General features: G+C 42.2%; 4 protein-coding genes across 4 annotated transcripts; 3 read left to right on the forward strand and 1 right to left on the reverse strand.

Annotated features, from left to right (window-relative positions):
- Nucleotides 1-1,819: 1,819 nt before the first annotated feature.
- On the forward strand, nucleotides 1,820-4,465 carry LOC100840150 (IAA-amino acid hydrolase ILR1-like 9). Its single transcript, XM_003557286.4, has 5 exons — nucleotides 1,820-2,228; nucleotides 2,747-2,872; nucleotides 2,962-3,276; nucleotides 3,366-3,494; nucleotides 3,587-4,465. The coding sequence occupies exons 1-5, from the start codon at nucleotides 1,875-1,877 to the stop codon at nucleotides 3,971-3,973; spliced, it is 1,311 nt and encodes a 436-aa protein (XP_003557334.1). The 5' UTR covers nucleotides 1,820-1,874; the 3' UTR covers nucleotides 3,974-4,465.
- A 572-nt stretch (nucleotides 4,466-5,037) lies between these two features.
- On the forward strand, nucleotides 5,038-7,966 carry LOC100840760 (IAA-amino acid hydrolase ILR1-like 7). The gene is made up of 5 exons (XM_003557288.4): nucleotides 5,038-5,430; nucleotides 6,125-6,250; nucleotides 6,399-6,713; nucleotides 6,838-6,966; nucleotides 7,232-7,966. The coding sequence occupies exons 1-5, from the start codon at nucleotides 5,101-5,103 to the stop codon at nucleotides 7,607-7,609; spliced, it is 1,278 nt and encodes a 425-aa protein (XP_003557336.1). The 5' UTR covers nucleotides 5,038-5,100; the 3' UTR covers nucleotides 7,610-7,966.
- A 542-nt stretch (nucleotides 7,967-8,508) lies between these two features.
- Nucleotides 8,509-13,839, reverse strand: LOC100841064 (mRNA-decapping enzyme-like protein). Its single transcript, XM_003557289.4, has 8 exons — nucleotides 13,426-13,839; nucleotides 13,297-13,337; nucleotides 12,465-12,514; nucleotides 10,993-11,137; nucleotides 10,375-10,431; nucleotides 9,756-9,876; nucleotides 9,086-9,598; nucleotides 8,509-8,846 (listed from the first exon to the last, which is right to left on the reverse strand). The coding sequence occupies exons 1-8, from the start codon at nucleotides 13,600-13,602 to the stop codon at nucleotides 8,796-8,798; spliced, it is 1,155 nt and encodes a 384-aa protein (XP_003557337.1). The 5' UTR covers nucleotides 13,603-13,839; the 3' UTR covers nucleotides 8,509-8,795.
- Nucleotides 13,840-16,162: 2,323 nt separating this feature from the next.
- On the forward strand, nucleotides 16,163-22,458 carry LOC100829665 (vesicle-associated membrane protein 724). The gene is made up of 5 exons (XM_003561227.4): nucleotides 16,163-16,640; nucleotides 18,512-18,653; nucleotides 18,755-18,875; nucleotides 21,840-21,902; nucleotides 21,988-22,458. The coding sequence occupies exons 1-5, from the start codon at nucleotides 16,400-16,402 to the stop codon at nucleotides 22,138-22,140; spliced, it is 720 nt and encodes a 239-aa protein (XP_003561275.1). The 5' UTR covers nucleotides 16,163-16,399; the 3' UTR covers nucleotides 22,141-22,458.
- Nucleotides 22,459-26,870: the final 4,412 nt, after the last annotated feature.

Raw genomic sequence — 26,870 nt, forward strand, 5'->3', positions numbered from 1 at the left:
CGTCTCTCTCTTATTTCTCTTTAATGCACATTAGAAAATTTAAATAAGATTCAATTAAAAGTCGACTTTGAAATGCCCTTGGAACGTTAATCTAAAAGGTGCAAAACAAAGACATGTTGCTGAAACACCGGCCAATATCCCCTTGGGTCCATCTCTATGACAATGGGCATTGTCGCTCAATTTGATTTATGGAAGTGTCTACGGCTCAGTCGGCTGAGAAATCGTATTTCTCAGTCGACCGGCCAGCATACCTGTCCGTGTGTGTGAGAGAGCATGTATACTTGTGTGTGAGTGTACGTGAGTGTTCTCCAGTTCTATTTTTTGGCCACTCCTTGGTACTGGCTTGATAAATGATCGATCCTGACGAAATTACACTTTCACGGTACAGCCAAACTTCACGGACAAAGGAAAAATGCAACAAAAAAAATTAATAATCAAGTTTTAAAATTTGCAGGTAAAATTTTATGCCCAATTTTAAAATTGCAGGTTAAACTTTATGCGCGATTCTAAAAATTGCGGGTGAAATTTTATGCACGATTCTAAAAATTGCAGGTGAAAGTTTATGCGTGATTCTCAAATTGCAGGTGAAACTTTTTGCGCGATTCTAAGAAGTCAGGTGAAACTTTATGCGGGATTCTAAAAATTACAGCTGAAAGCTATGCACGATTCTAAAATTCAGGTGAAATATTTAAAATTTTGAGTGAAATTTTCGGAATACACAACTCGTCCAAAAGAAAATTGAGATACAAAAAAAGTGTACAAATTATCGTATACTGCTAATTTACGTTAGTGCACGTATATACAGTTAAAAACAAAAAAGTAAGATAATAAAAAATTAAAAGAAAAATGAAACGATTTATAAATTATAAACCAAAAATAAAAAATAAAAGGAAACAAAAAGCGAAAAGAAATTGGGAAGGATGTGAGTCGAACCTGTGACGTCTGCAACAAAGCAAACATCGATACACCAACAGGCCAACTGCCTTTTGCTGATTTCATTTCGGTTATCTATTTACTTAACTGTTTTATTTTCCGCTGTCGACTGAGGAAACAAGTTTTTCAGGCGACTGATCCCTAGGAAATCCGTTAATTTATATTGTGAAATTGGAAGAAAAGAGAACAAGAACACTACATTTTTGTGTCTACTCTGTGTGCACGTTCCTGGTCAGAAAACACGACACCCAAAAAATGACAACGACTATGAGCTATACACGCCCTCGGTCTGTCTATCTAACCTTTTTTTCCACCTAACAATCCCATTCTATCTGATTTGCCTATCCCTCATTTCCGTTCAAGGAAACACTTCACAAACTGAAAAGCAAGAGGAGTGTCGCGGCCGGCTTTGCTAATTTCTTACACGCATGTTCAGAATTTAGTTGCTAAGACGTGCAAGAATCACCATCCATACTCTTATTTATATTTTCTCACCGGTAATTTTTATCGCTTGCATTTTCTTGCCGGCAATCTTTACACGAAAATGTACACTAACACTAAAAAAAATCAGATTTTAAAAAAAAATTAAAAAATGATTTTCATGATATTTGAACTATAGAGAGCATTGAATCTTGGGAGCCAAATGGGTTTCCCATATTTGTTGCCTTTGTAACCACAGATTGGAGGCAACTCTGTCAATCCCTTGGATCATTTCGGGCCCGGCACCTTCGATCTTTCCTAGGGAGCTGTCTTCCCTCCAGGCACGACATTTCCCCATCCAATGTGATTTGCCTGTCTGCCCTCCCCTTTTCGCATGAAACACTTCGGAAACCGAAAATAAAAGGAGTTTTATTAATCTCGCCCGGGCACTAATAAAAGGAGCAACAAGTGACCACCTACCAAGCGCGAAGCCAAACTCCCGACTTCATTCCCCTCCGGCCATGGCCGCCGCTTCCTCGGCTCCCCCTCTCGCCCTACTAATCATCCTCTTCCACCTGGCACTCACGTCGTCAGCGGCGGCGGCGGCCCGCGCACACGACGACGACGACCTCCTGGGCGCGGCGCGCGCGCCGGGGGTCACCGAGTGGCTGCGCGGCGTGCGGCGGCGCATCCACCGGCGTCCGGAGCTTGCCTTCCAGGAGCACCGCACAAGCGAGCTCGTCCGCGCCGAGCTCGAGGCGATCGGCGTGTCCTACGCGTGGCCCGTCGCGCGCACGGGCGTCGTGGCCACCATCGGCTCCGGCGGCGCGCCGGTCGTCGCGCTCCGGGCGGACATGGACGCTCTGCCCCTCCAGGTCCGTATTAGGGAGTAGTATACTTATCTCTCTGACTTCCTCTCTCGCAATTCACGCTATGATTTTGACTCGGAGATGCATGATAATTGGACATAGGCACAAGGGCTGCCTCTGCTTATCCGGAGAAGATTGTGAAAATCTCTTAACATGCGAGCAATTCTTCTGTGGTGTTAAGTTGTTCTGATTTAATGTTGAACCCTCGTGTAAGAAATGTGTTGTTCCATCCAAGGCATGTAGCAGCAGATAGCCAGATACGGTCGTTGCAGGCTTACCGCTGAGCTCAGGTCACGCGACAAAGAAAAATGGATTATCCTTACACTTCGTTCGTCCTTTACTTTTCTTCTGGGGGAAGCTTATGTGTGTGCGCATACGTACGCACGTCTGTGACTCAGTGCCTACCTGCCGTTTCTGCTAAAAACAAAAAATTAGTTTGTGCTTGCTTGACCTGCAGTACTCTTTTTTTGCGAGAAAGAGTACTGAAGTTACCGACCTGCAAATTCCACACTCTCCTGTTTTAGGAATTGGTTGATTGGGAATACAAGAGCCAGGAAAATGGGAAAATGCACGCATGTGGACATGATGCTCACACGGCAATGCTCCTGGGAGCTGCTAAGCTACTTCAATCTCGCAAGGATGACCTAAAGGTATTAATTCTCTGACCTACAGATCGATTTTGGTTCTACATTCCTCATCCAAATTAAAAACCTGATTTTTGTTCTCATCGAATCAACAGGGCACTGTGAAGCTTGTTTTCCAGCCAGCAGAGGAGGGCAATGGCGGCGCCTACTACGTTCTAGAAGAAGGCGCTCTCCACGACGCGTCGGCCATTTTTGGCCTGCACGTCGATCCAGCTCTTCCGGTAGGTGTCGTTGCAGGCAGGCCAGGGCCATTTGCGGCAACGTCAGGTCGATTCTTGGCGACGATCACAGGAAAAGGTGGGCACGCTGCAGGCCCCCATGACGCCATTGATCCCATTGTAGCTGCATCGGCTGCCGTCCTCGCTCTCCAGCAGATCGTCTCCCGGGAGATCGATCCCCTCCAGGGCGCAGTATGTCATCTGCTTACAATCCTTTTTGTGATTTGTACTACACTCTCTGCAGTCAACTCAAACAATTGCTGAGAATTCTGAATTTTCAGGTTGTATCCATCACCTTTCTGAAAGGAGGAGAAGCCTACAACGTTATCCCCGAATCTACAACCTTTGGTGGCACCTTGAGGAGCATGACAAATGAAGGTTTGGCATATCTCATGAAGAGGATCAGAGAGGTCAATTAAAAAGAAATCACCATCCCTAACTAACTGAATCTGCAAACTCTACTCCTCACTGACATCCATCTTGATGTTATTTCCTTGTGCAGATTGTTGAAGGGCAGGCCGCAGTGCACCGTTGCTCTGGCTCCGTGGACTTCATGGAGGAAACAATGAGGCCGTACCCGGCCGTCGTCAACGACGAAGGGATGTATGCTCTTGCCAAGACGGCGGCCGGGAGGTTGCTAGGGGAAAAGAACGTCAGGCTCGCTCCCCAGCTCATGGGGGCGGAGGATTTCGGGTTCTACGCGCAGAGGATGGCCGGCGCCTTCTTCGTCATCGGTGTCGGCAACGAGACCACCATGAAGCAAGTCCGTACTACACACTCCCCTTACTTCGTGATCGACGAAGACGTGCTCCCCGTTGGAGCTGCCTTCCATGCTGCTGTGGCAATCGATTACCTGAATGAGCATGTATCAGTATCGGCAACAGCGTGAAACTGAAACTGGACCCAGAAATTAAGTCGGAGGCACATCCGTATTGCTCTGGAATAATGTGGGTCACCTTCCGCACCCCGAACGGTGCTTCAGTGACGTACTGCCTTTACAGTCGCCGGCAGCTAGGGCCGGCCCCACGCGTCAGTGGGGACGTGGTACATCACCCAAGCCACCCACACACCCCCGCCCACTCTTTCAAAAAGGGTGTATATCATAGAACCTCAATATTCAAGGCTTTTGTGTTACAAAATCCTAACTTTTCGATTTTTAAACACCTAACCATAGTATCTCCATCGGAGGTGAGCAGTCCAAGGTCATCTACATGGAAGAAAACCCACGGTCAACTTCCGAGTTCCGACAACCTTCTAAGCCTCTGTTTTTGGGCTCGAGTTTCAGTTTGTGGCGCTTCTTTCATGTTTTTTGTATCATTCCTCATTTTCATGGTTTTGTTATTATTCCTCATTAATTTATCAAAGTACCAATGGTTTCAAAGCCTGCTTGCAAGGTGTTCATGTGTAATCCGTCATTGTGTGTTCAGCGATATTAGATCCTTTTTTTAAGTGGCTCGGGTAGCTTTTTAAAACCTATGAGGTTTGTGCAACATATATGATGTGTTTGATCGATAAGCAAAGCCAACTTTACGGATACATTGATACTATCATTATAACCATTGCGTCGCTACTAACTAGAAAAATACATGTTTAAAGAGAATGTTGTGCTATTATTTGTTATGGGTAGTTCGAAATAACCTACGAGGAGAAAAAGTTAGAAACTAAGATACGGAGTATAACTTTTTTTTTTTTACTAATGCACATTCGTGCTAAAACCAAACGGAAGTACACACCCATGAGGGAGGCCATGATCCATATGTTATTTCGATGTCCTTGAAATTGGAAGCACTTAGATATGATGATAGACGTTAAAAACCTTTATTGAATTTTTTATTTTACAATTTTTCTTGGTACGGAGTACACCTTTTTCTGGCTACTCCACTGTCTTTTCGTGAATCTACAGAGCCCTTGTTTTTTCGAAAAGAAGAAGAAGGATGACGTGAGGACCCAATTATCGCGTAACCGCTCAACAGACTTCGTAGCTTCCGCTCACCCACAGCCCAACCCCGTTCTAACATGGCCTCCTCTCTGCTCCCCCTCGTCGTCCTCCTCCTCCTCGCCCAACTCTCTCCGCACGCCGCGTCGCCGGCAAGGGACCTCCTAAGCGCGGCGCGAGCGCCGGGGTTCGCCGCGTGGCTGCGCGGCGTGCGGCGGCGCATCCACCAGCACCCGGAGCTGGCCTTCGAGGAGCACCGGACCAGCGAGCTCGTCCGCGCCGAGCTCGACGCGATCGGCGTCTCCTACGCGTGGCCCGTCGCGAAGACCGGAGTGGTCGCCACGATCGCTGGACCTCGGGCCGGACCCGTCGTCGCGCTCCGGGCGGACATGGACGCGCTCCCCTTGCAGGTACTCACACACGCGCGCGCGGCCGCCCTACCCGATTCTGAAACAATTTTCGTCATTGGATCAGTTCGATGGACGACTGCCCACTTCTTGTCAAGTACAAACCATATCTGCTAGTAGAACTTACGACATCAGTAATAATTTTGAGACGGTAGGTATAACCTAACCGCATAATGATCAGTGAACTGAAAAGGTGCAGGTTGATTGATCGAGTATCGTTATCGGTTCCTAGAACATCATGGAAAGTATTAATCCAGACATATACACTATTTTAAGTCAGTGTGTTGTACGCAGAGTATTTCTGTTTCAGTAGCAAGACAGATGCAGGCACTGGCACAGCACCGCACAAGCGCCGCCGCCGTAGGCATGATCGATCTTTAGTTGAGCAATAAAATTTGTTACACCAACCAAGGAACTGGTCAGAATACTTGCTTGTACCAATCATACATCATCCGACAACCAAGTGGATGCTAAATCTAGAAGCGAGGCAATATAGTATTCAGTCGAACCGGCCGCGAGACAAAACCAAGGACGGCAAGAGAATAGTATTCTATTGGTGCTGTTTGAGAGGAGATTTGCGTCATTTCTGTGAAACAAGGATTCTTGATGACGTTGAGTTGGATGTTTACACACCTCTGTGGTTTCTCTTCATTACAAGCTTTTCGAAAAATTATGCTTTCATAGCCACGCCTTGCAGGAATTAGTAGAATGGGAATACAAGAGCCAGGAAAGTGGAAAAATGCATGCATGTGGACATGATGCTCACACAACAATGCTTCTAGGAGCTGCTAAGCTACTTCAATCTCGGAAGGAAGACATCAAGGTACTGTGTGATTCATTGTGTGACCATTAATTAACCAGCATTCGTGAAGTTCAGTTTGGTAACATATGTAATTGCTGGCTCACACTGGTACTTAATCTAAATTCTGGAGCATTTGGTAACATATGTAATTGCTTCTTGTTTTCATCAGGGTACTGTGAAGCTTGTCTTCCAGCCAGCAGAAGAAGGCTTTGCTGGCGCGCACCATGTTCTAGAGGAAGGTGTTCTAGACGATGTCTCTGCCATTTTTGGTTTGCATGTCGATCCAAGCCTTCAAGTAGGTGTCGTTGCTTCCAGGCCAGGGCCATTCATGGCAGCAGGAGCCCGGTTTTTAGTAACGGTCACTGGAAAAGGCGGTCATGCGGCGTTTCCGCACCTTGCAGTAGATCCCATCGTCATGGCATCTTCTTCCATCATCAACCTCCAGCAAATTGTAGCCCGGGAAACTGATCCCCTCCAGTCTGCAGTATGTGATCAGTTTAGCATGCTTGCATTAGCACCATTGTAAATATCCAGCCTAGAGCATCTCTTAATTTGTGCATCACATGCGTTCTTTTGTAAATGGTATGATCTTGTTTCTGGACTTTCAGGTGGTTTCTGTGACATTCATGAAAGGAGGTGATGCTTACAATGTCATTCCAGAGTCGGTATCCTTCGGTGGCACCTTCAGGAGCTTGACAACAGAAGGCCTATCTTACCTTAAAAAGAGGATCGAGGAGGTAAATTAATCAGATAAACATTCTTCATCTCCAACCTATCTAAAACCAATTCAATCATACACTACAGTAAAAAAAACGTACCACTTATCCAGTACTCTCCCTCGGATCTGTAAAAAGTGTCACCCACTTGGTACAAAATTTGTACTAACTTAGTACAAAACGGGCGACACTTTTTATGGATCGGAGGGAGTACTTAATTAAATATCTGCAACTGTTAACTTGATGCTTCTTCTTTTTTGCGAATAAATTGATGCTTCTTTCAAAGATCATTGAAGCGCTCGCCATCGTGAATCGATGCACCGTGACTGTCGACTTCATGGAGGAGCGGCGGTCATACCCAGCCACCGTCAATGACAAGGGGATGTATGATCATGCCAGGGCAGTGGCAGAAGCCATGATAGGAGAAGGCAACGTCAGGGTAGTTGCCCCACTCATGGGCTCCGAGGACTTCTCGTTCTACGCGCAGAGGTTTGCAGGGGCTTTCTTCATGATCGGAGTCGGCGATGAAGCCATGGAAACAGTGGTGCATTCGCTGCACTCCCCTCACTTCGTGATCGATGAGGGTGTGCTCCCTGTAGGAGCTTCCTTCCATGCCGCTGTGGCGATGGAGTACTTGAAGAAGCACACGATCGCGGGAAACTAAACTTAGAAATAGTGAAATGCCGAAGTTGGCAGATTTGCTTTCGTTTCTGCAGCTGCAACGTAGGTCTCGTGTAATTAATTTGGTCCATGTGGTCTTGCCCCTGATAGGAATACGACCAGTTTGTTCAGAATTATGAACAAGTTCTCATGTTATTCACTAGTTCCTCTGATCCATAATAAGTGCTGCTGATGCTGATTTAGTACAGTTTTTACTAAATCAGCGTCACTTATTATGGATTTATATTTTGTCTGCTAGATGTACACATATTTAGAACCGGAGAGAATAGATTTTAGGGTTGAAATACATATTGCCGGTAAGAAACAGTAATGAGTAATAAATAAACACAATGTTTAAGCAGTTGTTGTATGGCAACATTGCTGACAAATTGTTGTGTGGCATTCCCTGTCACAATTCTCATGCTATTTAACTGCATCGTTCATTCAATCCTCGTTCGCTCTCTCGTCGACTTTATCTTGTCTAACCTAATAGGATGACAATATTAAAATTGTTTACCATAAAAGAGTAAGCATGATTACTTATAGAATGATCTATTAGGATTTCGAAGTTCAAATTTGCGAACGGGATAACGTGTATATAGAGATATGTTGATTCTCCTGATTCGTACTGGCAACGTACAGGCGTAGAAGGATTAGTGCTCTAAGTCACCGCCCTGCTTCGTACGGACTAAAATGCATGACTAAACTGTGGAGGAAATAATCTCTGCTTATGCATACTTATGGTTCAGAGGCTCAGAGCACAAGTTCATTGCACTCTGCACACGTGAATTTATCAGGTTTTGCTAATACTTCCATCAAAGGCAACAATAAGGATATATTTCACCTTAATCCAGATTATCCTGGAGTAAAACGACCACTGTTGAAGCAGCTCCAGAACCCACGTCGGTTCTAACGGTCGATTCACAAATATTACTGTGGTAGAATATGTCGGACATGTTAATTAGGACCAAAACTTTTCTACACCAAGAATACAAACGTCATATTTAACGGTGCCAGTAGATGTATTAACAAATTCCGCCAATGGAGGATGGTGCACCTACGAACTTCACCACCAATAAATTTACATGAGCATATCTTCTAGTACAAATTAAATTACAGGCCTGTCAAAAGACATGTGTCTAAACAACAGACAAAGCCTGACGAAGAGACAGCTCTCCCTTGAAGATTAATTATTGTCCCTTCACAATCTCCCGGTAGACTAAATCAATGAAATCTTCATTCTGGAAGAAACAAGCAAACGCAGCACTTTGTGAATAAATAGTGTGCAACCAAACAACAGGAACAAAAATGAAGCAATCATTGAAACTGGTAAATAAGCTTAGTTTTTTTAGGACTTTGAAACCTATGGCAAGCTAAAATTGAAGCAAACATTATTCACGACAAAAATAATTCACCGCTCCAACAAAGATCAATTAGAAAATGTGTATGAATGCCTACAGAAATTTTTGACAGAACATACCGCTACAATTCTCAGTAATGCATCCCTTATTTTGTCTCTGGACAGTAGAGAGCTGTAGTCTGGTGCTGATGCAAGAGATGGGGATGGATTTGGTGGTGGAAATGGCTGAAGTAACGGAGTCCCATATGGCGGCGAAGGCGAAGCAGTTGGCAATGGAAAAGGCTGAAGCAAGGGAGCACTTTGTGGTTGCTGAGTGTTCCAATGATGTTGATGTGGCACGGTTGGCACTGCAGAATTATTGCAAGCCATTGCCTGCGAAGACATCAATGGAGAAAAAAGTGATGGATTTACAAGATTCGTGGACCTCGATATAACACCAGTGCCGTCATGAACATCATGGGGTATCCCAGAAACCGAGGAAGCTTGCAAAGGATGCAAATGATGCAAGGCTGGAGGCTGCGATGCAGTAATACTTGTTTGCGCGTGTGAAGATAATGGAGCAGCCCCAAAAGATTCATTTGGCGCATGTCCCATAACTACTGCTCCAGATGCACCACCAACGTTTGCAGCAGCCTGTTCTCAAAGATCCACATTTGACAAAAGATAATCAGAATTTGAGATGTTATCTTGAAGAAATTACACAACTTACATTGCAAGGCAGCTAAACTACCATTGACATGATGTAATCATAATACAATGTAAAACCACAAGAACAATCGTAATTCCTTACATTGAAGAATGCAGACAAGGGATCTTCTCGTGCATGGTTAGTAGGGGCTATAATATCCAAAGCTGGCGGTTCTAGTGGACCTTCAACCAAAGCAGGTGCTGCTTCCAGCTCTTCGTATTCACTTTAACATGATTCAGTACAGTAAAACCACCACATAAGAAACAGCTTTACATATGGTAAATATACATTTCAATGTAACAAAGAGTATCAAAACAGCAACTGTAGGGCCAACGTTAGCAAGAACAACCAGAAATCACCTCACGCGCCCCTTCCAGAACTTTTGCACTTGTGCATTTTAAACTTCTTTAAAGGTTAGAACATGTGAAAATAACATGCAAAAAAATCGTGTCATGTGCACCGTACAAAAATTACAAAATATAATACAACGTTTTGACATTTTGCATCGTGAAATATGATCTGTTTCTACTTATTACATGCTTCACATCTTCTAGCACTAATTTTTTTTTGGGAATTCTTTGGAACGCACAGGTAAATAACCCCAAGGAATGCTTTAGTATTTTGATCCCCAATAAAAATGAATAAGCGCTATCTTGTCCTACTGATTGGTGTAACTTCTATCATCTAGTAAAGGAGCAAAATGCACAGACATTTCAAGCACCTTTTGATCGAGGGAATCTTTGGCTTCAGAGGGACCTTAGAGAATGCATTCAGTATCCTGCAAAACCGCACAAGACATGTACGTCTCATGTAAGGAAAGAAAAGGCAAATACAAGAAAATATAAAACTACAATAAATATCAGTAAAACTACAAGAAAATACATGGCATGTATGGAAAGGAATGCATCTTGTAAGTCACAGTAAATATAAAACTACAATTTGCAATACATGGCAAAGAAAGATTCTTTTTTCTGTTTACATTTGTATAAGAGCAGCATCATGGCATTATTGTGAAAAAAGTATGTTGTAGCATTGCTTCATTGTCATGTCATTTACTAACTCATTAAAACTGTGGCGCGTCTTTTGTTAACACACACAGACATTAGCACAGTTAGATTGCTGGGTTATAACCCTTTGGGTTTTCATGTTATCAATGAACTGAATTCAAGAATGGGAAGTTGAAAAATATAAAAATCCTGATTTAACACTAGTATGCACATCAGCCAAAAACCAGTTAGCAACAAGATACATGAATTGAAAATACTTATAACCAGAAAACACGAGCAGGATTCTAGAGACAAAAAAAGGAAGTAATTGAGTAACATCTGTAGAAAGCTACCTGCTAAAAAGGTTAGCAACTTCTTCACATTCCTGAGAGTTATAAAACCAAATTCCAATAACTTCTTGTGCAGCATTGCGGTACATTATATAGGGAACTTGAAGCTGATACTCGAAATCACCCAAGAGATTTTCAACAAGATTATCTGTTATAAAGGGAAGGGAAGCACATGCTAAGAAACCATTATTTGGAACATATATATAGCAGAAAACTGTGACTTGCAAAACAAAACAATTCAACTCCTCAAGAACCCATTGGGGATCAACCAACCAATACTATACTTGCACTGACCAAGAAAGTGAATATTCTGAACTTAAGAACACCTTCACCCATGACATGTGCCATCTGATAAACCTTGCAGATCATCAAGAAACATGTGCTTACAAGCAAATCAGCTTGATTAACCCATCGGAGCAGTAGAGCATTACCCCATTGGGATCCACCAGTATCTATAGGCTTAATTTTACCATAACAATTAACAAGCTAATTTTATGTTATGACTGTCAAACCATCCTTGCTAACAAAAATTAAAGGTAACCATATTAGGTATGTAAGACCGCAGGAGTCCACTAGAATTTCCACTGGCAAGTCAATGTTTTGCTTTGGCAGTATAAATAAACAGAGTACAAAACCATCAAACTTGGTTTAAAGAAAAAGTAAGAAAGGTCTTTCTGTTTGTAAATGGTGATAGGAAGATGGAAGGTAAAAAAATACATCCGCCCCACATCCTCTCTTTCAAATGCTGGTTGTTTTAGACATGAACACAGGAATTAAGGAGTGAGCTGCATTGACTAGCATAACCTTCTGTTGTCCCCAAAAGAAGCAACTGTTCTCTGGCTTACATGTGCTCTATGTATGAGTAAACACGTCATGGCTCATTTCAAGTATGCATTAATGGTAACCAGCATTGTTATGGTGTTGACAGATACAAACTTTTGGTATATGTACTTAAGCATTCAGAAGAGTAAAGGTGGAGAGGGTATAATAAGAACAGTGAAGGGGCAAAGTTCCTAGAAACATGTGAATGAAATGAGTTCGTAGAGATAATTTAAAAACTATAATGACCTAAATTTTAGAGTGGAGGGAGTAAGTAAATACAAAATTAATTATCTATTTATTCGCCATTACTAATTTTCCTAATAACATATCTCATGATTCTATCTACCTCAAAACTAACTTAAGGGAACAATGGCATACACAGATACTAGCTTTCGTATCCTTTTAGCATACAAAACGTCCTTCCTTACAATTTGAAGTGTTAATAGAAGGTCTTATAAGAGCCAACAGCAAGTCAACAAGACTAACACAAGGAAAGAAGAAATATGTTTCGCTGATATCATGCATTTGTGCATAGCAAAGTAACAAATCATATGACTATTGTCAAGCATATCATTTACAAAGGCTAAACACAACCAATTATATGAACTTGGTTAAAGGTTAAGTCTGTCCAGGCAAGTTATGTGCAAAGATACCTGTATTTCGACGGTTCATGACAATAAATTGAAATCTGGGCTGAGCATTCCTGCAAGAAACATACAGTTCTTATTGCAAAATATAACGGTACTAAATGCAGCACCCATATGCAATTCGTTCCTCCTACATGCAAGTATCATGGCACATTTGCGTTATCTGCAGAATAAGACAAGCACAGGCATCCCCTTACAATTAGAAATATGCCGACAAAAGCTCGTAGCTTCGGTTTTTTCATTTTTTGTTTTCCTTGCACAGACTCTGTACAGAGCTACTGTTTGCAGTAAAGTTGTGCAGGCTGTCTCCCTGAGGCTGGCATAGTCCCTCTATAATTTCTGGGAATTCGTTACTAGAAGCCACTACCTCCAGGCTCCAGCAACTAATAATTCTTAATTGTTTTTTTACTGGAATAACTAATAAGTGTCATTATGGACATTTTGAACATAATTTTGACTACCAATTTTTTTGTAATACATTTGTGGTATACAATAAAATTATGAATGTTATCAATGTATTCTACAAATCTACTCATCATTTCCATAAGCTAGGCCTAAGCATTCATAAAAATATTGTCAGATAAAATTGAAACAAGTGTGGTATGACCATGGGTCTAAGGAACATAAATCTGACCGCTGGTTGCTTTTGTAATGTATTGATAATGCATAATACAGTTATAGTGCTATCAAATTACTCTTCAAGACAAACGTACTCATTCTTGGATAAGATTAAAATATTTTGACTACATGAACCAGTCAGTAAAATATTTGGTCGAATTGATAATGCAAATACAAAAACAGCAGAATTCAAACGCAACAATTAGGCACGAAAATGAACCTCTTGATGACAAAGAGCGAGCCTTCCACGTCCTTCCGGCTCTAATAAATACAAGCCCCACATTAAAATGTCAGGCCAAATTGTGACGAATACGAAACCAACCAGATTGCACCAGCACCAAACACCTACCCACTGGTTGAGGACGGTGTCGAAGTCGTAAAGCGTGACGTGCGCGGCGGTTATGAGGATGTCCTCGACGGCTGGGTCGAGGCGCTGGAGCACGGTGAGGTTGAGCATCCGCGTTCCCTCCTCATCCATCGCCAGGTTCGGCGTCACCTTCGCCCTTCCGCCACCGCCATGAGCCATGGCCACGCCGCCGCGGCTGGAGGAGGAGCGAACCCTAACCCTAATTGTGGCTTCTAGGGTTTGGAGACTGGATTTGGAAAGGATTCGAGAGGCTCGAAAGGATTATTTTTTTTCCTTTCTCTTTTTCAGGATTTTATTGATTTTGTTGGTACGAGGAGGACTAGAGCTGGGGGGACGAGATCGATGGAACATTTTGTTTGGTTGCTTGGCCGATATCGGCCTGGGTTTTGCATGCGCATCACGGGCTCACGAGTCACGACTGAAAACGAATACATACATGATTCATTTTGTTTTCGCATTTTTAGCTGAACCGAAAACGAATACAGAAATTACATGAACAATGCGGAAGAAGGTATTATTAAAAACAAGGACAAAAACAAATACAGAACGAATATGGTATCGGTATGGTACAGACACAAAAGTGAACGTTTATCGGAGCACAAATGTCTTTGTTGAGTAGAGAATTGAACAAGTGGAGACAGGTGCAAACGAAAAGTATGAGAGTTATTTGCCGGCCGTGAGCCACACATTAGTTAATGATCGGTGCAAAGCACCTTTGACGATGGGAGGGTGGTGCAGTAGATATTAAGATTTATCATGAACTAGTGTGGATAAATTTAATCTAGCAAACTAAACTCGAATAAATTGTTCTTTAGTTTTTGTTTTCACAAATAAATATATTTTTCGTTCCGCAAAAACCATGCTCAACCCAAATACTCCACTCGCCCGGAAATAAGTGACGTGGAATACAAATCCACGTCACTTATTTTGGGACGGAAGGAGTACATCAAATTTTTAGTGGTTAAACATTGATACTAAAGTACTCCTGCCATAATTTAACTCATCATGAATATCCGCTAGATGGATCAACGAGTTAAAAGTAGTACAACCTACAAGAAATAAATCAACCAAGGAAGAGCCGGTCCCAAGAATCATACACATTGTGTTCTTATGTCTTTGCTACCACAAATTAAATTGAGAAATTCCATGTTGACTCAGATAATTTGTACTCCGATTTAGTTACGCACCAACATTTATGGAACGGAGGGAGTACCAACTTTGGATTATAACGTTTGATTTTACCTTAGTTTGAAGTATACACTGAAAACATTTCCCTAAAAAAACCACGAAAACAGTTTAGAATACCTCTTGATCGAAATGATTGGTTTTGTCCCTACTCTTCGCTGATGTGGAGCCACGTCACCTCGCCCACGTTGGCCCGAACTAACTCGGTCTCAACTCGAACCACGTCCACTACAAAAAATTAGGAGGTTTAAACTTAATAAGTTGTTTATTTCCAAATCATTTGTCCAAATGAGCTGAAAAATTTATAGAATATTAAGAACACCATATGTGATTTCTATTTAGTTGGGTTATAATTCAAACATTTCAGAGGAATATAGACTTGTCTCAACAAAAATAAATCCCACACTTATCTTAATTTGGGATCAACTAGAAGCATCCAAAATCATCTCCATATGTTTGTGTTCTATAGGACAGGTGCTTAATTAGACATCTCTAGTACGTATGAAAATAAGGACCGGTGTTTAAGAATAAACCGGTTTTTCTTCTTAAGCATTCCCTTTAAGCACATGCATTCAAGATGAGTTGAGAATTAACACAGAGACCATCATGTTGAGCAACTCAAACACTCCAACTATTACATAGCATACTCACTATTGTTATATTATTAGAGATTGAGCAAATGTAGCGCAAGAACGGAATAAACAAACGAACTATTCTGAGTTGGTTAGGTTCCTTGTGACGAAACGAACCATCCTATTTAGGATCAAGTTCTAGCAAAGTTTAAATAGCGGACTAAGGGCATGTACAATGGCTGTCTGTAAAAGGTGGTTTCGGTGAGGTGGCAGAAAGAGGATGAGGAGAGAGATTGTTGGTGTTTGTAGAATTATAGATAGTCTGTAGCATGATTACAGACGGCGTATTGATGGTAAATTTGTTGTTGTATGGATAATGTCTGTAACTTGTTCTCACCTATGGTTAAGCTAAAAATAAACTTCTTACACATATTACACATAGATTGTTGTATATGTTGCCTATACTATGGTCTATGTATTGTATTCCCTTCGTTTCATAATTTTTGTCTCAAATTTGTCTAAAAATAAATGTATCTATTCATAAAAAATGTCTAGATACATGTAAGATTTCGAATTATGAAACGGAGGGGTACTGATGTACATGCCGTAATCAGTGACGACGCTAAGGGCATCCTCGACGGTTGATTTTTAGTACCAATACTATACTATCCACCTCATCTCTACGTCTCCTTTCTCTCTCCTAATATAATATTCTGGAAGAGTTTTGTATGTTGATGTCCTACTTGTCATACTCTATTTGCTCTAGCTATTTTCTTGATACCAGTGCTGCTACCGTTACTTCTGCAGCATACACCATATCACATCATTCCCTACCTCTCTCCTCCGTCTCAGCGAAAGGAGTGAGGTGGAGCATGGAGTACCGGCTGAAGTATTCCTATTGGAGATACTCTGAGCAATGAGAATGAGAAGTCAAGTTTTCTTTAATAAAGAATAACCGGAGAAAAGGGAACGGCGAGAGACAGTGGGAAATGGAAAAAGGGCAGGGGCATTGCAAAAAGCCGGGAGCAGTCTACTCCTGCCGCCAGCACAGTCGTACTTGATACTCTCCCTCCGCACCAAGAAATCACAAAATCCCCACCCCTTTCTTCTTGATCTCTCCACTCGCTTTTGAATCCAGGAACGCTGATCTTGCCGTGGATCCCCCAAGATCTTTCTGCAGCAGCAGCGTTCCGGATCCCATGGCTTCGCCGGCGCCGAAGGAGGGCGGCGGCAAGGGGGAGTGGCTGATCTACGCGTTCGTGGCCCGCGGCATAGCAGTGCTGGCGGAGTACACCGAGTTCACAGGCAACTTCCCGGCCCTCGCTGCGCAGTGCCTGCAGCGGCTCCCCGCCGGCTCCGCCAATCCTGGCAGCATGCCGGCCCGGCTCAGCTACGGCTGCGACGGGCACACCTTCAATTTCCTCCTCGACCGCGGCTACGGTAAGACATGATCAGTCAATGTATTAAACTTTTGCATTTTGATCAGTGATGTTACTTCATCAATGGGGTTTTAGTCGTGTGCTAAGATGTTATGTCGGGATGTTTCAACCTTCATAGCTGCAGCATATAAATCTTGACCAACACAAGACCCAATTTCCATATTCTAGGAAAAGAACAACCACCATTGCCAAGTTGAATAAGAGCCGGGATCACATTAGAATGACGACATTCTAAATGCTTGTCCATTGCCACATTAGTTTCTTTATTGCGTCAGTTATTTAAATACTTGTGTCATCATAGTCTTCAACTTTCTGCAAAATGAATAATATCTCAAAATATACATCAACCGAATCAACTAATCAAAAGGCAGTTATGCATGTATTATAATTACGGCAATTAATTTCTTACCAACATAAGAGGTAATCTTGGTAGTGGTGAATGGACCGCCACCAACTGACTCGAATCTTTATAACAGTAAAGAAATATGTGAAAGAAGAAGACTGTAAAAGAAAAATATCATCACAATTAAGCATCAGAAATAGGCTCTTATAATTAGACTTATGGCCCATGCCTAATCCCCGTAGGTACGACATGTTATAACCTAGACTACTGAAGCCCGACTAGCAAGCAAACCATATGCCTACAATTGAGAAGTTGTCTGTTGGTTTCTGCAGATCATGCTCTCATCCACTTGTGGCCCTAGAATCATATTGATCTGCTACTAGTTCCAGAGCATGCTTGGTGGTCGCAAGCACCACTCGCTATCCGTCAGGAGACCAGTTAGACGTTGCCATCGGTGCTAGCCGCTGCGGCTCCATTGATCCTGCAATTTTTTTCGGCTCCAGCGCTGTCACATTGATTCTGTTGACGAGTGTATGGATTTTTATCTAATGAAGCCCTCAATTCTAAAGATAGGTTCTCAGTTCTGATAAAACACTACTCTGTCCGATCCATAATAAGTGTCGGGGATTTAGCACAAAGTTGTACTAACTTTGTACTGAACCCCCGACACTTATTATGGATCGGAGAGAGTAGTTAATACTTCTTTATGGACTAATACTGTAAGTTAGTGCTTGATCGAGCTAGTACTTCTTTTATGGATTAGTACAACATGCAAAGCAGGTTAACTAGTACCTTGCATATGAGATAATGGACTAATCAGTTGTGTTTATTTTTATTTTTTTACGCTTTCCATGGTATTGTGGACTTGCTCGAGCTTGGTAGTCGTGGATCTTACTTAACACTGATATAAATATAGCGTGCACTCGCATTGGAAGACATATATATTGCTATGATTTGATATCGATGCTATATTTAAACTTTACATTGTGATATTATAATTTTCTGAGGTCTTCGGTCTTAGGCTTTTTCGCCGCCCTCAAGTTCAAGTCTTGGCTCCGCCCCTGACTGTGCCCACTACATATTAACTAAACTACTTTACATGACAGTCTGCTTTTGAAAACTTAAAACAATTCTCTCTGTTACCAAAGTCGTGATGCCCTTTCTCCCTGGCTGATGATGGCAGTCCCATCCCGGAGACAAGAGGACGCATTTCTCTTCCTATCCTAAGAAAGAAAACTTCATCATCCTGGAGCAATGGAGGCTTAATGAGAATGCCTATGAACCATGTTGTTTCCATAATCATGTGTGAACCATGTATTATTATGTTGGAATCTTAGCCCTTAGGGATCTAGTTATATTTTTACTTCATAAAAATAATTACTGCCTCGGATCCATATAAGTGTCTGGGATTTAGTATAAAGTTAGTACAACTTTGTACTAAATCCCAGACACTTATTATGGATCGGAGGGAGTACTATCTATAGTCATGATGAGTTGGTGACACCTTTGCTCTTTGCATATTATTGTAGCCTATTGTGTAGTCGCAAAGGAATCTGTTCCGAAGAATCTCACGGTGGCCTTTCTAGAAAGGATGAAAGATGACTTCATGAAGAGATATGGAGGCGGTAAAGCTGATACAGCTCTTGCAAAAAGTCTAAATAAGGACTACGGGTATGTCTGTTCATAAATGCTGCAGGAAATTGTTCATAATGTTATATCACCCTGCCTGCTCTTCCTTTTCCTGTACTGATTGTTGAACCTTTTCACTGCAGACCAGTTATAAAGCAGCACATGCAGTATGTTCTTGATCATTCAGATGAAATAGAGAAAACTTTGAAAGTGCAAGCCCAAGTTTCCGAAGTTAAAAATATCATGTTAAACAACATAGAGAAGGTACACTTCCTTCACCTTTCTATTCAAAGAAGGTAGAGCACAAGCTCTTGTGGTGTTTTGTTTATACATTTTGCAGTGTGCTATCCTTCGTTGTTAATCTTGGTTCTACGTAAACCAAATATCATGGACACAAGTTCGTGCTGAGTTGCTCCTACTTTAGATTGCTGAGCAGTACTGAAGTGTCATATTAATACAAATAGATTCAAAAGCACATAAAGAATAAGCATTAAGCAAGATCAAACTTTTCATACAGATGTCCTGCATACATACAATTGTAATTTTTTTAGTAGCGTGTTGGCTTGGCCTTGAACTCAAGACCTTTTGGCATTGGTATGCTATTTAATCGCATGCACCAAATCAGCTCACCCAAAAGCATATGGTCTTGGGAAATGGTGGCTAATATATTTCAACATGATTCCTAACAAATGAAAACACTCATGTTAACTTCTTCAGTTTATATGAGTTTTTGGACGTTCTTCTGCACACTTGTACATTACAATAAGAGGTAAATGCACCGGTGGTCTATGAACTTGGCAGACATGTGCAGATTAGTCATCGTACTTGAAACTTGCTAAAAACGGGTGTTATAACTTGGCAGGCTTGAGCAACCGTGGTCAAAAATACGATTTCGTAAGAATGGACGCTGACCTGGCTTGGCGACGTGGACTAAATGGCACTGGCCGGCCATACAATTTTGCAAAAAGCCTTTCACTTGTTTTCAGCGAGACCCCGTTTTCAGCAGAGGAGCCCCCCTCCCGTCCACTCCCCGTCTCCTCCGGGCTCCGGCCATCAAGAATCTCTCGAGCAGGAGCACATCGGATCGAGCACGAGTGCCATGAAGAATCTCCTGAGCAGGAGCACGAGTAGCAGTCAAGCGTCGCCCCTTCGCCTTCCTGCATGCCTAGCCGCGTTGCCACGGCCTCCCTCGTCCCGATGCCGTTTCTCTACCACGCCATCCGCGCCCTGGGCATGCACGTCGTCGCGCCAAGGAAGAACGGGCTCGCTCTTTATCTGCTCTCACCGCATGCTCCTGGAAGCCATCTTCTTCTCGGCAGGCCGGAGCTCATTTGTGGCGGCCGCAACAGGTCCAGCCACGCCACCACGTGCAGAAGCAGCCAGCTTCTTCGCTCTTCTAAGAGTGCTCCGGCTTCACTAGGAAGGACAAGTACCGGGCGCTCGCCGCCGTTGCCGGCAACGATGGCATCGTCATTAACACGGCGAAAAATTAACCAGATCTTGTTTTACGATCTAGTCCCTGCCTGAAACAAGTGAAGGGTTTTTTCGCAAGATTGTATGGCCGGCCTGGCCCATTTAGTCCACGTCGGCAAGCCACATCAGCACGCAAACCTACAAAACTGTATTTTGACCGCAGGTGCTCAAGCCTGCCAAGTTATAACACCTGATTTTAGCAGTTTTCAAGTACGATGCCTAACCTGCACATGCATCCCAAGTTCATAGACCACTGGTGCATTTAACTCTTACAATAATGGCAGGGTTTAATGCTAGCAGGATACTAGGATGTACAATTCATGATCTAATAGTGGTAGGATCTAATGCTAATAGGATAGCAAGTACATGATGTTGATGTAGGGTTTACTTTTAATGCCTAGTAGAATGGCAAGTGTATAAGGCAACACAAATTGTATGGTAGTTATCATACTTACTTAGTTACATTAGTATCATGCATTATACTTGGTATGCTGACTTCATGATAGCAAGGTGCCATCTACCATGGCTGGCATTTGGCCTTTATAAATTTTACAGTTGTTTAACCAAGCCAAAGCTTTCCATGAGAGTATTATTTATTTGCTTCTATGACTGCAGTGGACTTAATAATTGTCAGATAAACATAACTGAAAATAGAACAGTTATGGATTATCCCACACTTCTACCCATTCATGGAATTGTCACAGTGTTCCATCTGTTTTTATAAATAAATAAATAATCCTTGAACAAGCATCTAAACACATGTCGTTTTGTATTTTAAGAAGAACACCGAGAGGTGAAAAGTTACAAGGCAAACCAGCAAAACCAAACGAAACAAATAGCTAGGTTAACCAAAACCCTACAAGCTAGCAAAAACAAACAAAGCCAGGAAACACAACAACAACACTACATCTGTTTTTAGAATGCCAATTTTTTAGGTAGATGGCAGGATCTCTGCCATGCGAGTAAGAAGCAAATCACGTCTAGCCTTGAAACAAAGGGTCAAGGCAAGTGTCCCCTCCACCATAAAAAAAGCAGAGGAAAAACAGGGACTACTTGCTATCTGCAGGATGGTCGACAACAACCCTTGACTTAAACGCCGATTGGTACAAGTGGAACACCTCAGGCGGTCCCAGCGACTATTTCGCTCCTTCCAAACATTCCAAACCGAGTACATTGATATGGCCATTGAACTCACACCTCTTATTATTGTTGACTGACATCCTGTCCATCATTTCTCCATCGACATAACATCACTGATCGTTGATTGGAATTTGGAAACCTCCACTCCACTGCTGAATTTTCTCCCAGACTTCGTTCATGACGGGGCAGTCCCTACAAAGGTGGTCTGCAGTCTCCGGTGCACAATTACAACACACACACACACACACACACCCACGCGCACACGCACACGCACACGCACGCGCACACACGTCCTCATGGTCCCATCCCCTCGCTGCCAAATTATCACCCACTTAGGGAAGTTTAAGACCGTCAACTGATAAGCGAGGATAGACGAGAGAGTGGACTTCACCAACGCGCTACGCCCTGTGGGAGTTAACATGTTTTGCTTCCCAACCGCGCAGCCTCCCTGCCGGCCTTGTCCAACAAAGGATGGACATCAACTTTCCTTGGCTTCCTGACATGCAGCAGCAGCCCAAGCTATTTACAAAAATGTGAAGTTCCTGACATGCAGGCTTTTCCGGAAGCTTCCAAGATGTTAGAGATAGCTCATTTCCGTCTCGTGGTATTTTTCAGACTTTGGACCGTGGAGAAAAGTTGACTGAACTTCAAGACAAGACTTCCGATCTGTGTAGCCAGGTACTTTGGTTACCAAACAATATGTTCCTTGTGCTGCTTTCCCACGGCATACATGATGATCTTGTGTGTCACTTATGTAATCCAGGCTCAGGAGTTCAAGAAACAGGGTGTGAAAATTCGTAGGAAGACATGGCTGCAGAGCATGAAGCTTAAATTGGTGATCCTCGGAATCCTTTTGCTTCTTGTTATAATTGTCTGGGTATCCGTTTGTCAAGGCTTTGACTGCACCAAGCATTGAGGGTAAGTACGAATGGTATAAAACTGTTATGCATGCTTAATTCTATGGCTTGACTCCACCCCTCATTTATTGCGGTAGGAATGTAAAATATCTGAGTTGGTCTTGTTCTTCTCTCTAGAGTTGTATTTGTACTGTACAACCAGAATGGTGATGTAAACGAATCTGAATTGGTCTTGTGCTCTTTAGAGCCGGAATGGGACTGTACGACCAGATTGATATACTCCCTCCGCGTGGAAATAAGTGGCGTGGATTTGTATCATTTATTTTGGGACTCTAGTACTCCATAGTAGTATTGTTCCTTGTGTGGAGCGAACTGAATTTGCTAGTCAAGCCTTAAAGTTTTCTTTTTTCTTTCCCCTTTTCTCTAGCCTAAAGATAAATCTTGTGTCGCATTTTCAGCGGATCGTGTTTGTCTCATTTTTCCTCTTTGAGAAACCTGATGATCTCATTCTGTAGAACAGTTAATTCCAACTCTAACCCAATTGAGGAAGGAAGATATTGATGCATTTTAGTTCACAGAACATAAAGAAAGAATGGCAGCAATAAGTATGCAAACTTTCTTCAATCTGCTCAGTTGGTGAAAGTAGGAGTGGGCATTCGATCATGATGAGAAGTTCGGTCTCTAAAATATGAAATCTGAATTTTACCGAAGAACTTTGCTACCTGAAATTTTGGTTACTCGAAGTTTCGGTCTTTAGCTCGATATTGACCGAAATTTACAAAGATGGGCAATATTTCCAAAACAATATGTGAATCGGTACAAATTTTGGCAATGTTTTGCTTGTATTTCTGATTGAATTTTCATATCAACGTGGGCACCGGGGACTAGGAAAGTAAAACCATCGATTGCCTTTGGTGTGCTGTGATTTTTGCATACGAATGGTTTGGCGCCTAGATTGGGTTTGGAGAATGGGTTGGTTTTTACGAAGTTCGGTCATATTTGGTCCGTCGATATTTTGTGAATTGATACCCGAGTTACTAGAATAAAATCCAGTCTATAAATTTTTCTACCCAAATATCTAATTGGTCTTTTTGGTTTCGGTCTTGGTCTACTCGGTTTTCGGTCATCGATTTTTATGCCCACCCCTATGTGCAAGATCAAGCACTTCATACGGAAATTGGCATAATAGTTTCGTGACGTGCTATATTTGGTATTGGTCCCAGCAGTCAGACTTTAGAATAAAATCCAGTTTATAAATTTTTCTACCCAAATATTCCGTCCATTCCACGATACAACATGTGTAGATTTTTATCATTTGTTTTACAATACATCTCATTTTTCTCTTGGTACCCGCACCCGGCCAATAACTACTCACATCTATTTATTATTTACTCAATATGAGTGGTCAGGCACTAGAAACGAGAGCTGTTTTAGTTCAAATGCACAAATCTATACACGTTGTATTGTGAAATAGAGAAAGTATCTAATTGGTCTTTTTGGTTTCGGTCTTGGTCTACTCGGTTTTCGGTCATTAGTTTTTATGCCCACCCATGTGTGCAAGATCAAGCACTTCGTACGGAAATTGGCATAATAGTTTTGTGACGTGCTGTATTTGGTATCGGTCCCAGCAGTCAGAGTTATTTTATTCCTCCATCCATCTACTTTCCCCCTGCTATTCTTCTCAAGCGAAACTGCAGCAGCTAGGACCCATAAGTTGTAGAATAAATAATTATTTTAATGAAGGTTGAACCTGGTGCAACTAGATGAACCGGTTCTCGTATTTTTTCCTTAGCACCTGCATACTTTAGTGGTAAGAACCAGGTGCTAAGTTTCTTAGCACCTGAATTTTCACCACGCTGCACATGACCTAAGTTGCATGAACAGGACAGGTTTCGTGGTACAGCTCCCGGGAGCAAGGGTTGGCCGTCCATACTACCAGGGGATGAGAGGGAGAGAAGGTCAGGGATGGGGATTAGATTTTTAGTTCTTTACCAGTCTGTTCTTATTCACTGGATAATCAATAAAGAACATATGATTTCTCTTTTATAGGGAAGGCACAACTTGATGTCTAAGAATAGAATTCTAACTTTTCTACCAAACCTTATCCCCATCTTCCTATTTAAACCTATCACCAGCTGAACCAAAATAGATGTATTTATTGTAATGAAGCAAAATTATGGATCCTTTATTAAGCATCATCAAGCATAATTTGAGCACGTCATTACATTAATTATGTATTGTAAAAATGGCCAAGAAAGAAAACTTTTTCTATGTACACTTTAAACCCTATATAATAATTGAAAATTTAGTCAATAACCTTGAATATTTATGTCAAGATCATTTGTATATATGGTTATGTAATTTTTTTTAATCAAATATGGAGCCCATTTGAGCCCTCAAATAATTGTCAAACATAAAATCCGAATTGAAACCCCCTAGAGAAACATTCATATTTAAAACATATGGTCACAAGATTTTATATTTGAGGCTAATATATCCTAATTAATTAAAAAAAATATTGGTTGACCTTTAAAATTTTAAAATGGTACTTATAGTTCCAATTGATCCAATAATTCTATTTTAATTTAAACACTATTGAAATTCAAATAATCCAAAGCTTTGTCAAAATGAGCTGAAATTTTTATGATAGGTCAACCATAAATCCTAATTAATTCAAACTCCTTAGATAAGTATGAATTCCAACACCAACTTTTGGTGTTGTCATGTGGAAATAATTTTAGTTAGTAACTAAATCCTTTTTTGATTAGGTTATAAACTTGAAAAATACTCCCCATGTTCCTAGATGTAAGAAGTCATAGCTTTGTCGTAGTATATCAACATCTAAAATATCAAATAAGATATTATGAAAATATATATCATGATGGATTTAATGAAACAAATTTTGAGTTGTAGATGTTGGTATATTTTTCTATGAACTTGGTTAAACCATTCGACTTAGGAAAAAAATAGGTCTTCTTACATTTAGAAGCAGATGTAATACATAGGTAAGTTATCAAAAACCAAATTAGAACTTTATAATGCCAAGAATCAGTGCTATAGTGTGTAGAAAAATTGGTTTTAGTGACTATATTCCATTTTCTTTAGGATTATTAACATAAGAAATGCATAGTGAAATACATGTAGTTCATCAAAACGGTGATATTTGTTGGAATGGATCCTATTAACATGGCATGATTTACCACTATCAACTTGGGTACTAGTATGTGTAAAGAAAATGAATTTTAATAATTAGTTTCTTTTTTATTGAGATTTAGATTAAGAAATGCATACTAGAACATTGGTAGACGATTAAAAAGAATATTCCTTTTGGATTGAGCTCTAATTTACTACGTTTAGGCTTGGCACTGCCTCGTGCAAATAAATTCCATTTTATTAGGGTTTTCAGATAAGACAATGTACATGAGAATAATAAGAAAAACATAAAATGTGATTTCTATCGGTTTTGACTCCATTAGTAGTGTGATTTTTCTATTGGGAGTTTAGATGTTTTCATGTGATTCCTAATTTTCTATTGGATTTGACTCTGTTAGGTGTTTCCATGCATATTCTCTGACGGGTTCTGTCCATTAGTGAATGTCATTCATAGAAAGAAAATGTGAAGCGCTAATTATGTAAATGAGCACGGTTTAATCTCAAAATATGTATAATGTCAAGAAAATGTGGTTTATTATTTTTACAAATAAAATGGAGTTTTTTTCCTCCATTCCAAACGGTATAGCTGGCCAACGGGCTGAGCTTTTTCAAAAAGCCCACGAGCTCGGCGTGCTTGGCTCGTGACGGGCTGGGCCCGGAACGGAGTTAAACGGGCCGTGCCGGCCCGCGACCCGCCTTGGGCCGTGCCTGGGCCTCATCCTCTAGCCCGCGGGCCGGCACGGTACGGCCCGTTTAACATGCGGCCCGTCAGGCACGCCTAGTGGCCCGTCAGCCCGCGTGTCAGCAGTCGGCCCGATGGCCCGTTAAGCTAAAAAACGGCCCGGTGGCTTGGCCTGGCAGAGCGCAGAGGGGAGCCGGGGCTTGACAACGGGTGGGAGATTCGGTTTTCGGGGGAGGCTTGGCGCGCGAGAGAAACCGACAGACAAAGGGAGGGAACGCGGGAGTGAGACCGATGGACAAAGGGCATTATTCGGGCCATTCGACTCGTTTAGCTTAAGGGGTTGTTTTTGCCCATTTAGCTTCTTGGGCTATAAAGGGCAGCACTCCCCGTCTCCCCGACGGCCGGCAGTGAGGAGAGTCTGGATCTGGACCGCAGCACTCCCCGTCTCCCCGGCGGCCGGCAGGTGAGGCGAGTGTGGATCTGGACTCTGGAGAATACTAGAGGAAGAAGATGGCTGATCCTCCCAATCCCATGTACGACTTCCCACTTGGGGATTTTGATGTTCACATCCCTGAAGAACAATTCGCCCATTTTCCTCTCATCGACGCCGCCAATGCCAACCTTCCCTCTACACAACAATCTCATATCACCCAACATATCGAAACCCAATCCACTAGCACGGCCCCACAAGTGCCAAAAGGGCTCGCAAGAAGACCTCGGCAGTGTGGGATCACTTCAACCAGGAAGAAGTGACCATGGCGGACGGGAGCGTGGTGCGGAGGGCCAACTGCAACCATGCCGGCTGCGACAAGGTGTACTCAATGAAGGGCAACGGAGGAACCGGCCACTTGGCGAGGCACGTCGAGTGGCACGCCAAGAAGGATGCTGAGTCCAAGGAGCGACAGAGCACGCTCAAATACAACCCCGACGGGACGGTACACACTTTCTCCTATA

The sequence above is a fragment of the Brachypodium distachyon genome, chromosome 1 (assembly GCF_000005505.3).
Source record: "Brachypodium distachyon strain Bd21 chromosome 1, Brachypodium_distachyon_v3.0, whole genome shotgun sequence".
NCBI classification, from domain to species: Eukaryota; Viridiplantae; Streptophyta; class Magnoliopsida; order Poales; family Poaceae; genus Brachypodium; species Brachypodium distachyon.

Coding starts and splice junctions, on each gene's coding strand:
- LOC100840150 (XM_003557286.4), top strand. CDS start 1,875: ATGGCCGCCGCTTCCTCGGCTCCCCCTCTCGCCCTACTAATCATCCTC. Junction 3,277..3,365: donor TCGATCCCCTCCAGGGCGCA/GTATGTCATCTG, acceptor CTGAATTTTCAG/GTTGTATCCATCACCTTTCT. Junction 3,495..3,586: donor TCATGAAGAGGATCAGAGAG/GTCAATTAAAAA, acceptor TTCCTTGTGCAG/ATTGTTGAAGGGCAGGCCGC.
- LOC100840760 (XM_003557288.4), top strand. CDS start 5,101: ATGGCCTCCTCTCTGCTCCCCCTCGTCGTCCTCCTCCTCCTCGCCCAA. Junction 5,431..6,124: donor TGGACGCGCTCCCCTTGCAG/GTACTCACACAC, acceptor CACGCCTTGCAG/GAATTAGTAGAATGGGAATA. Junction 6,967..7,231: donor TTAAAAAGAGGATCGAGGAG/GTAAATTAATCA, acceptor CTTCTTTCAAAG/ATCATTGAAGCGCTCGCCAT.
- LOC100841064 (XM_003557289.4), bottom strand. CDS start 13,602: ATGGCTCATGGCGGTGGCGGAAGGGCGAAGGTGACGCCGAACCTGGCG. Junction 10,432..10,992: donor GTTGCTAACCTTTTTAGCAG/GTAGCTTTCTAC, acceptor GCGGTTTTGCAG/GATACTGAATGCATTCTCTA. Junction 9,877..10,374: donor AAGATTCCCTCGATCAAAAG/GTGCTTGAAATG, acceptor ATCATGTTAAAG/TGAATACGAAGAGCTGGAAG.
- LOC100829665 (XM_003561227.4), top strand. CDS start 16,400: ATGGCTTCGCCGGCGCCGAAGGAGGGCGGCGGCAAGGGGGAGTGGCTG. Junction 18,876..21,839: donor TGTTAAACAACATAGAGAAG/GTACACTTCCTT, acceptor GGTATTTTTCAG/ACTTTGGACCGTGGAGAAAA. Junction 21,903..21,987: donor CTTCCGATCTGTGTAGCCAG/GTACTTTGGTTA, acceptor TATGTAATCCAG/GCTCAGGAGTTCAAGAAACA.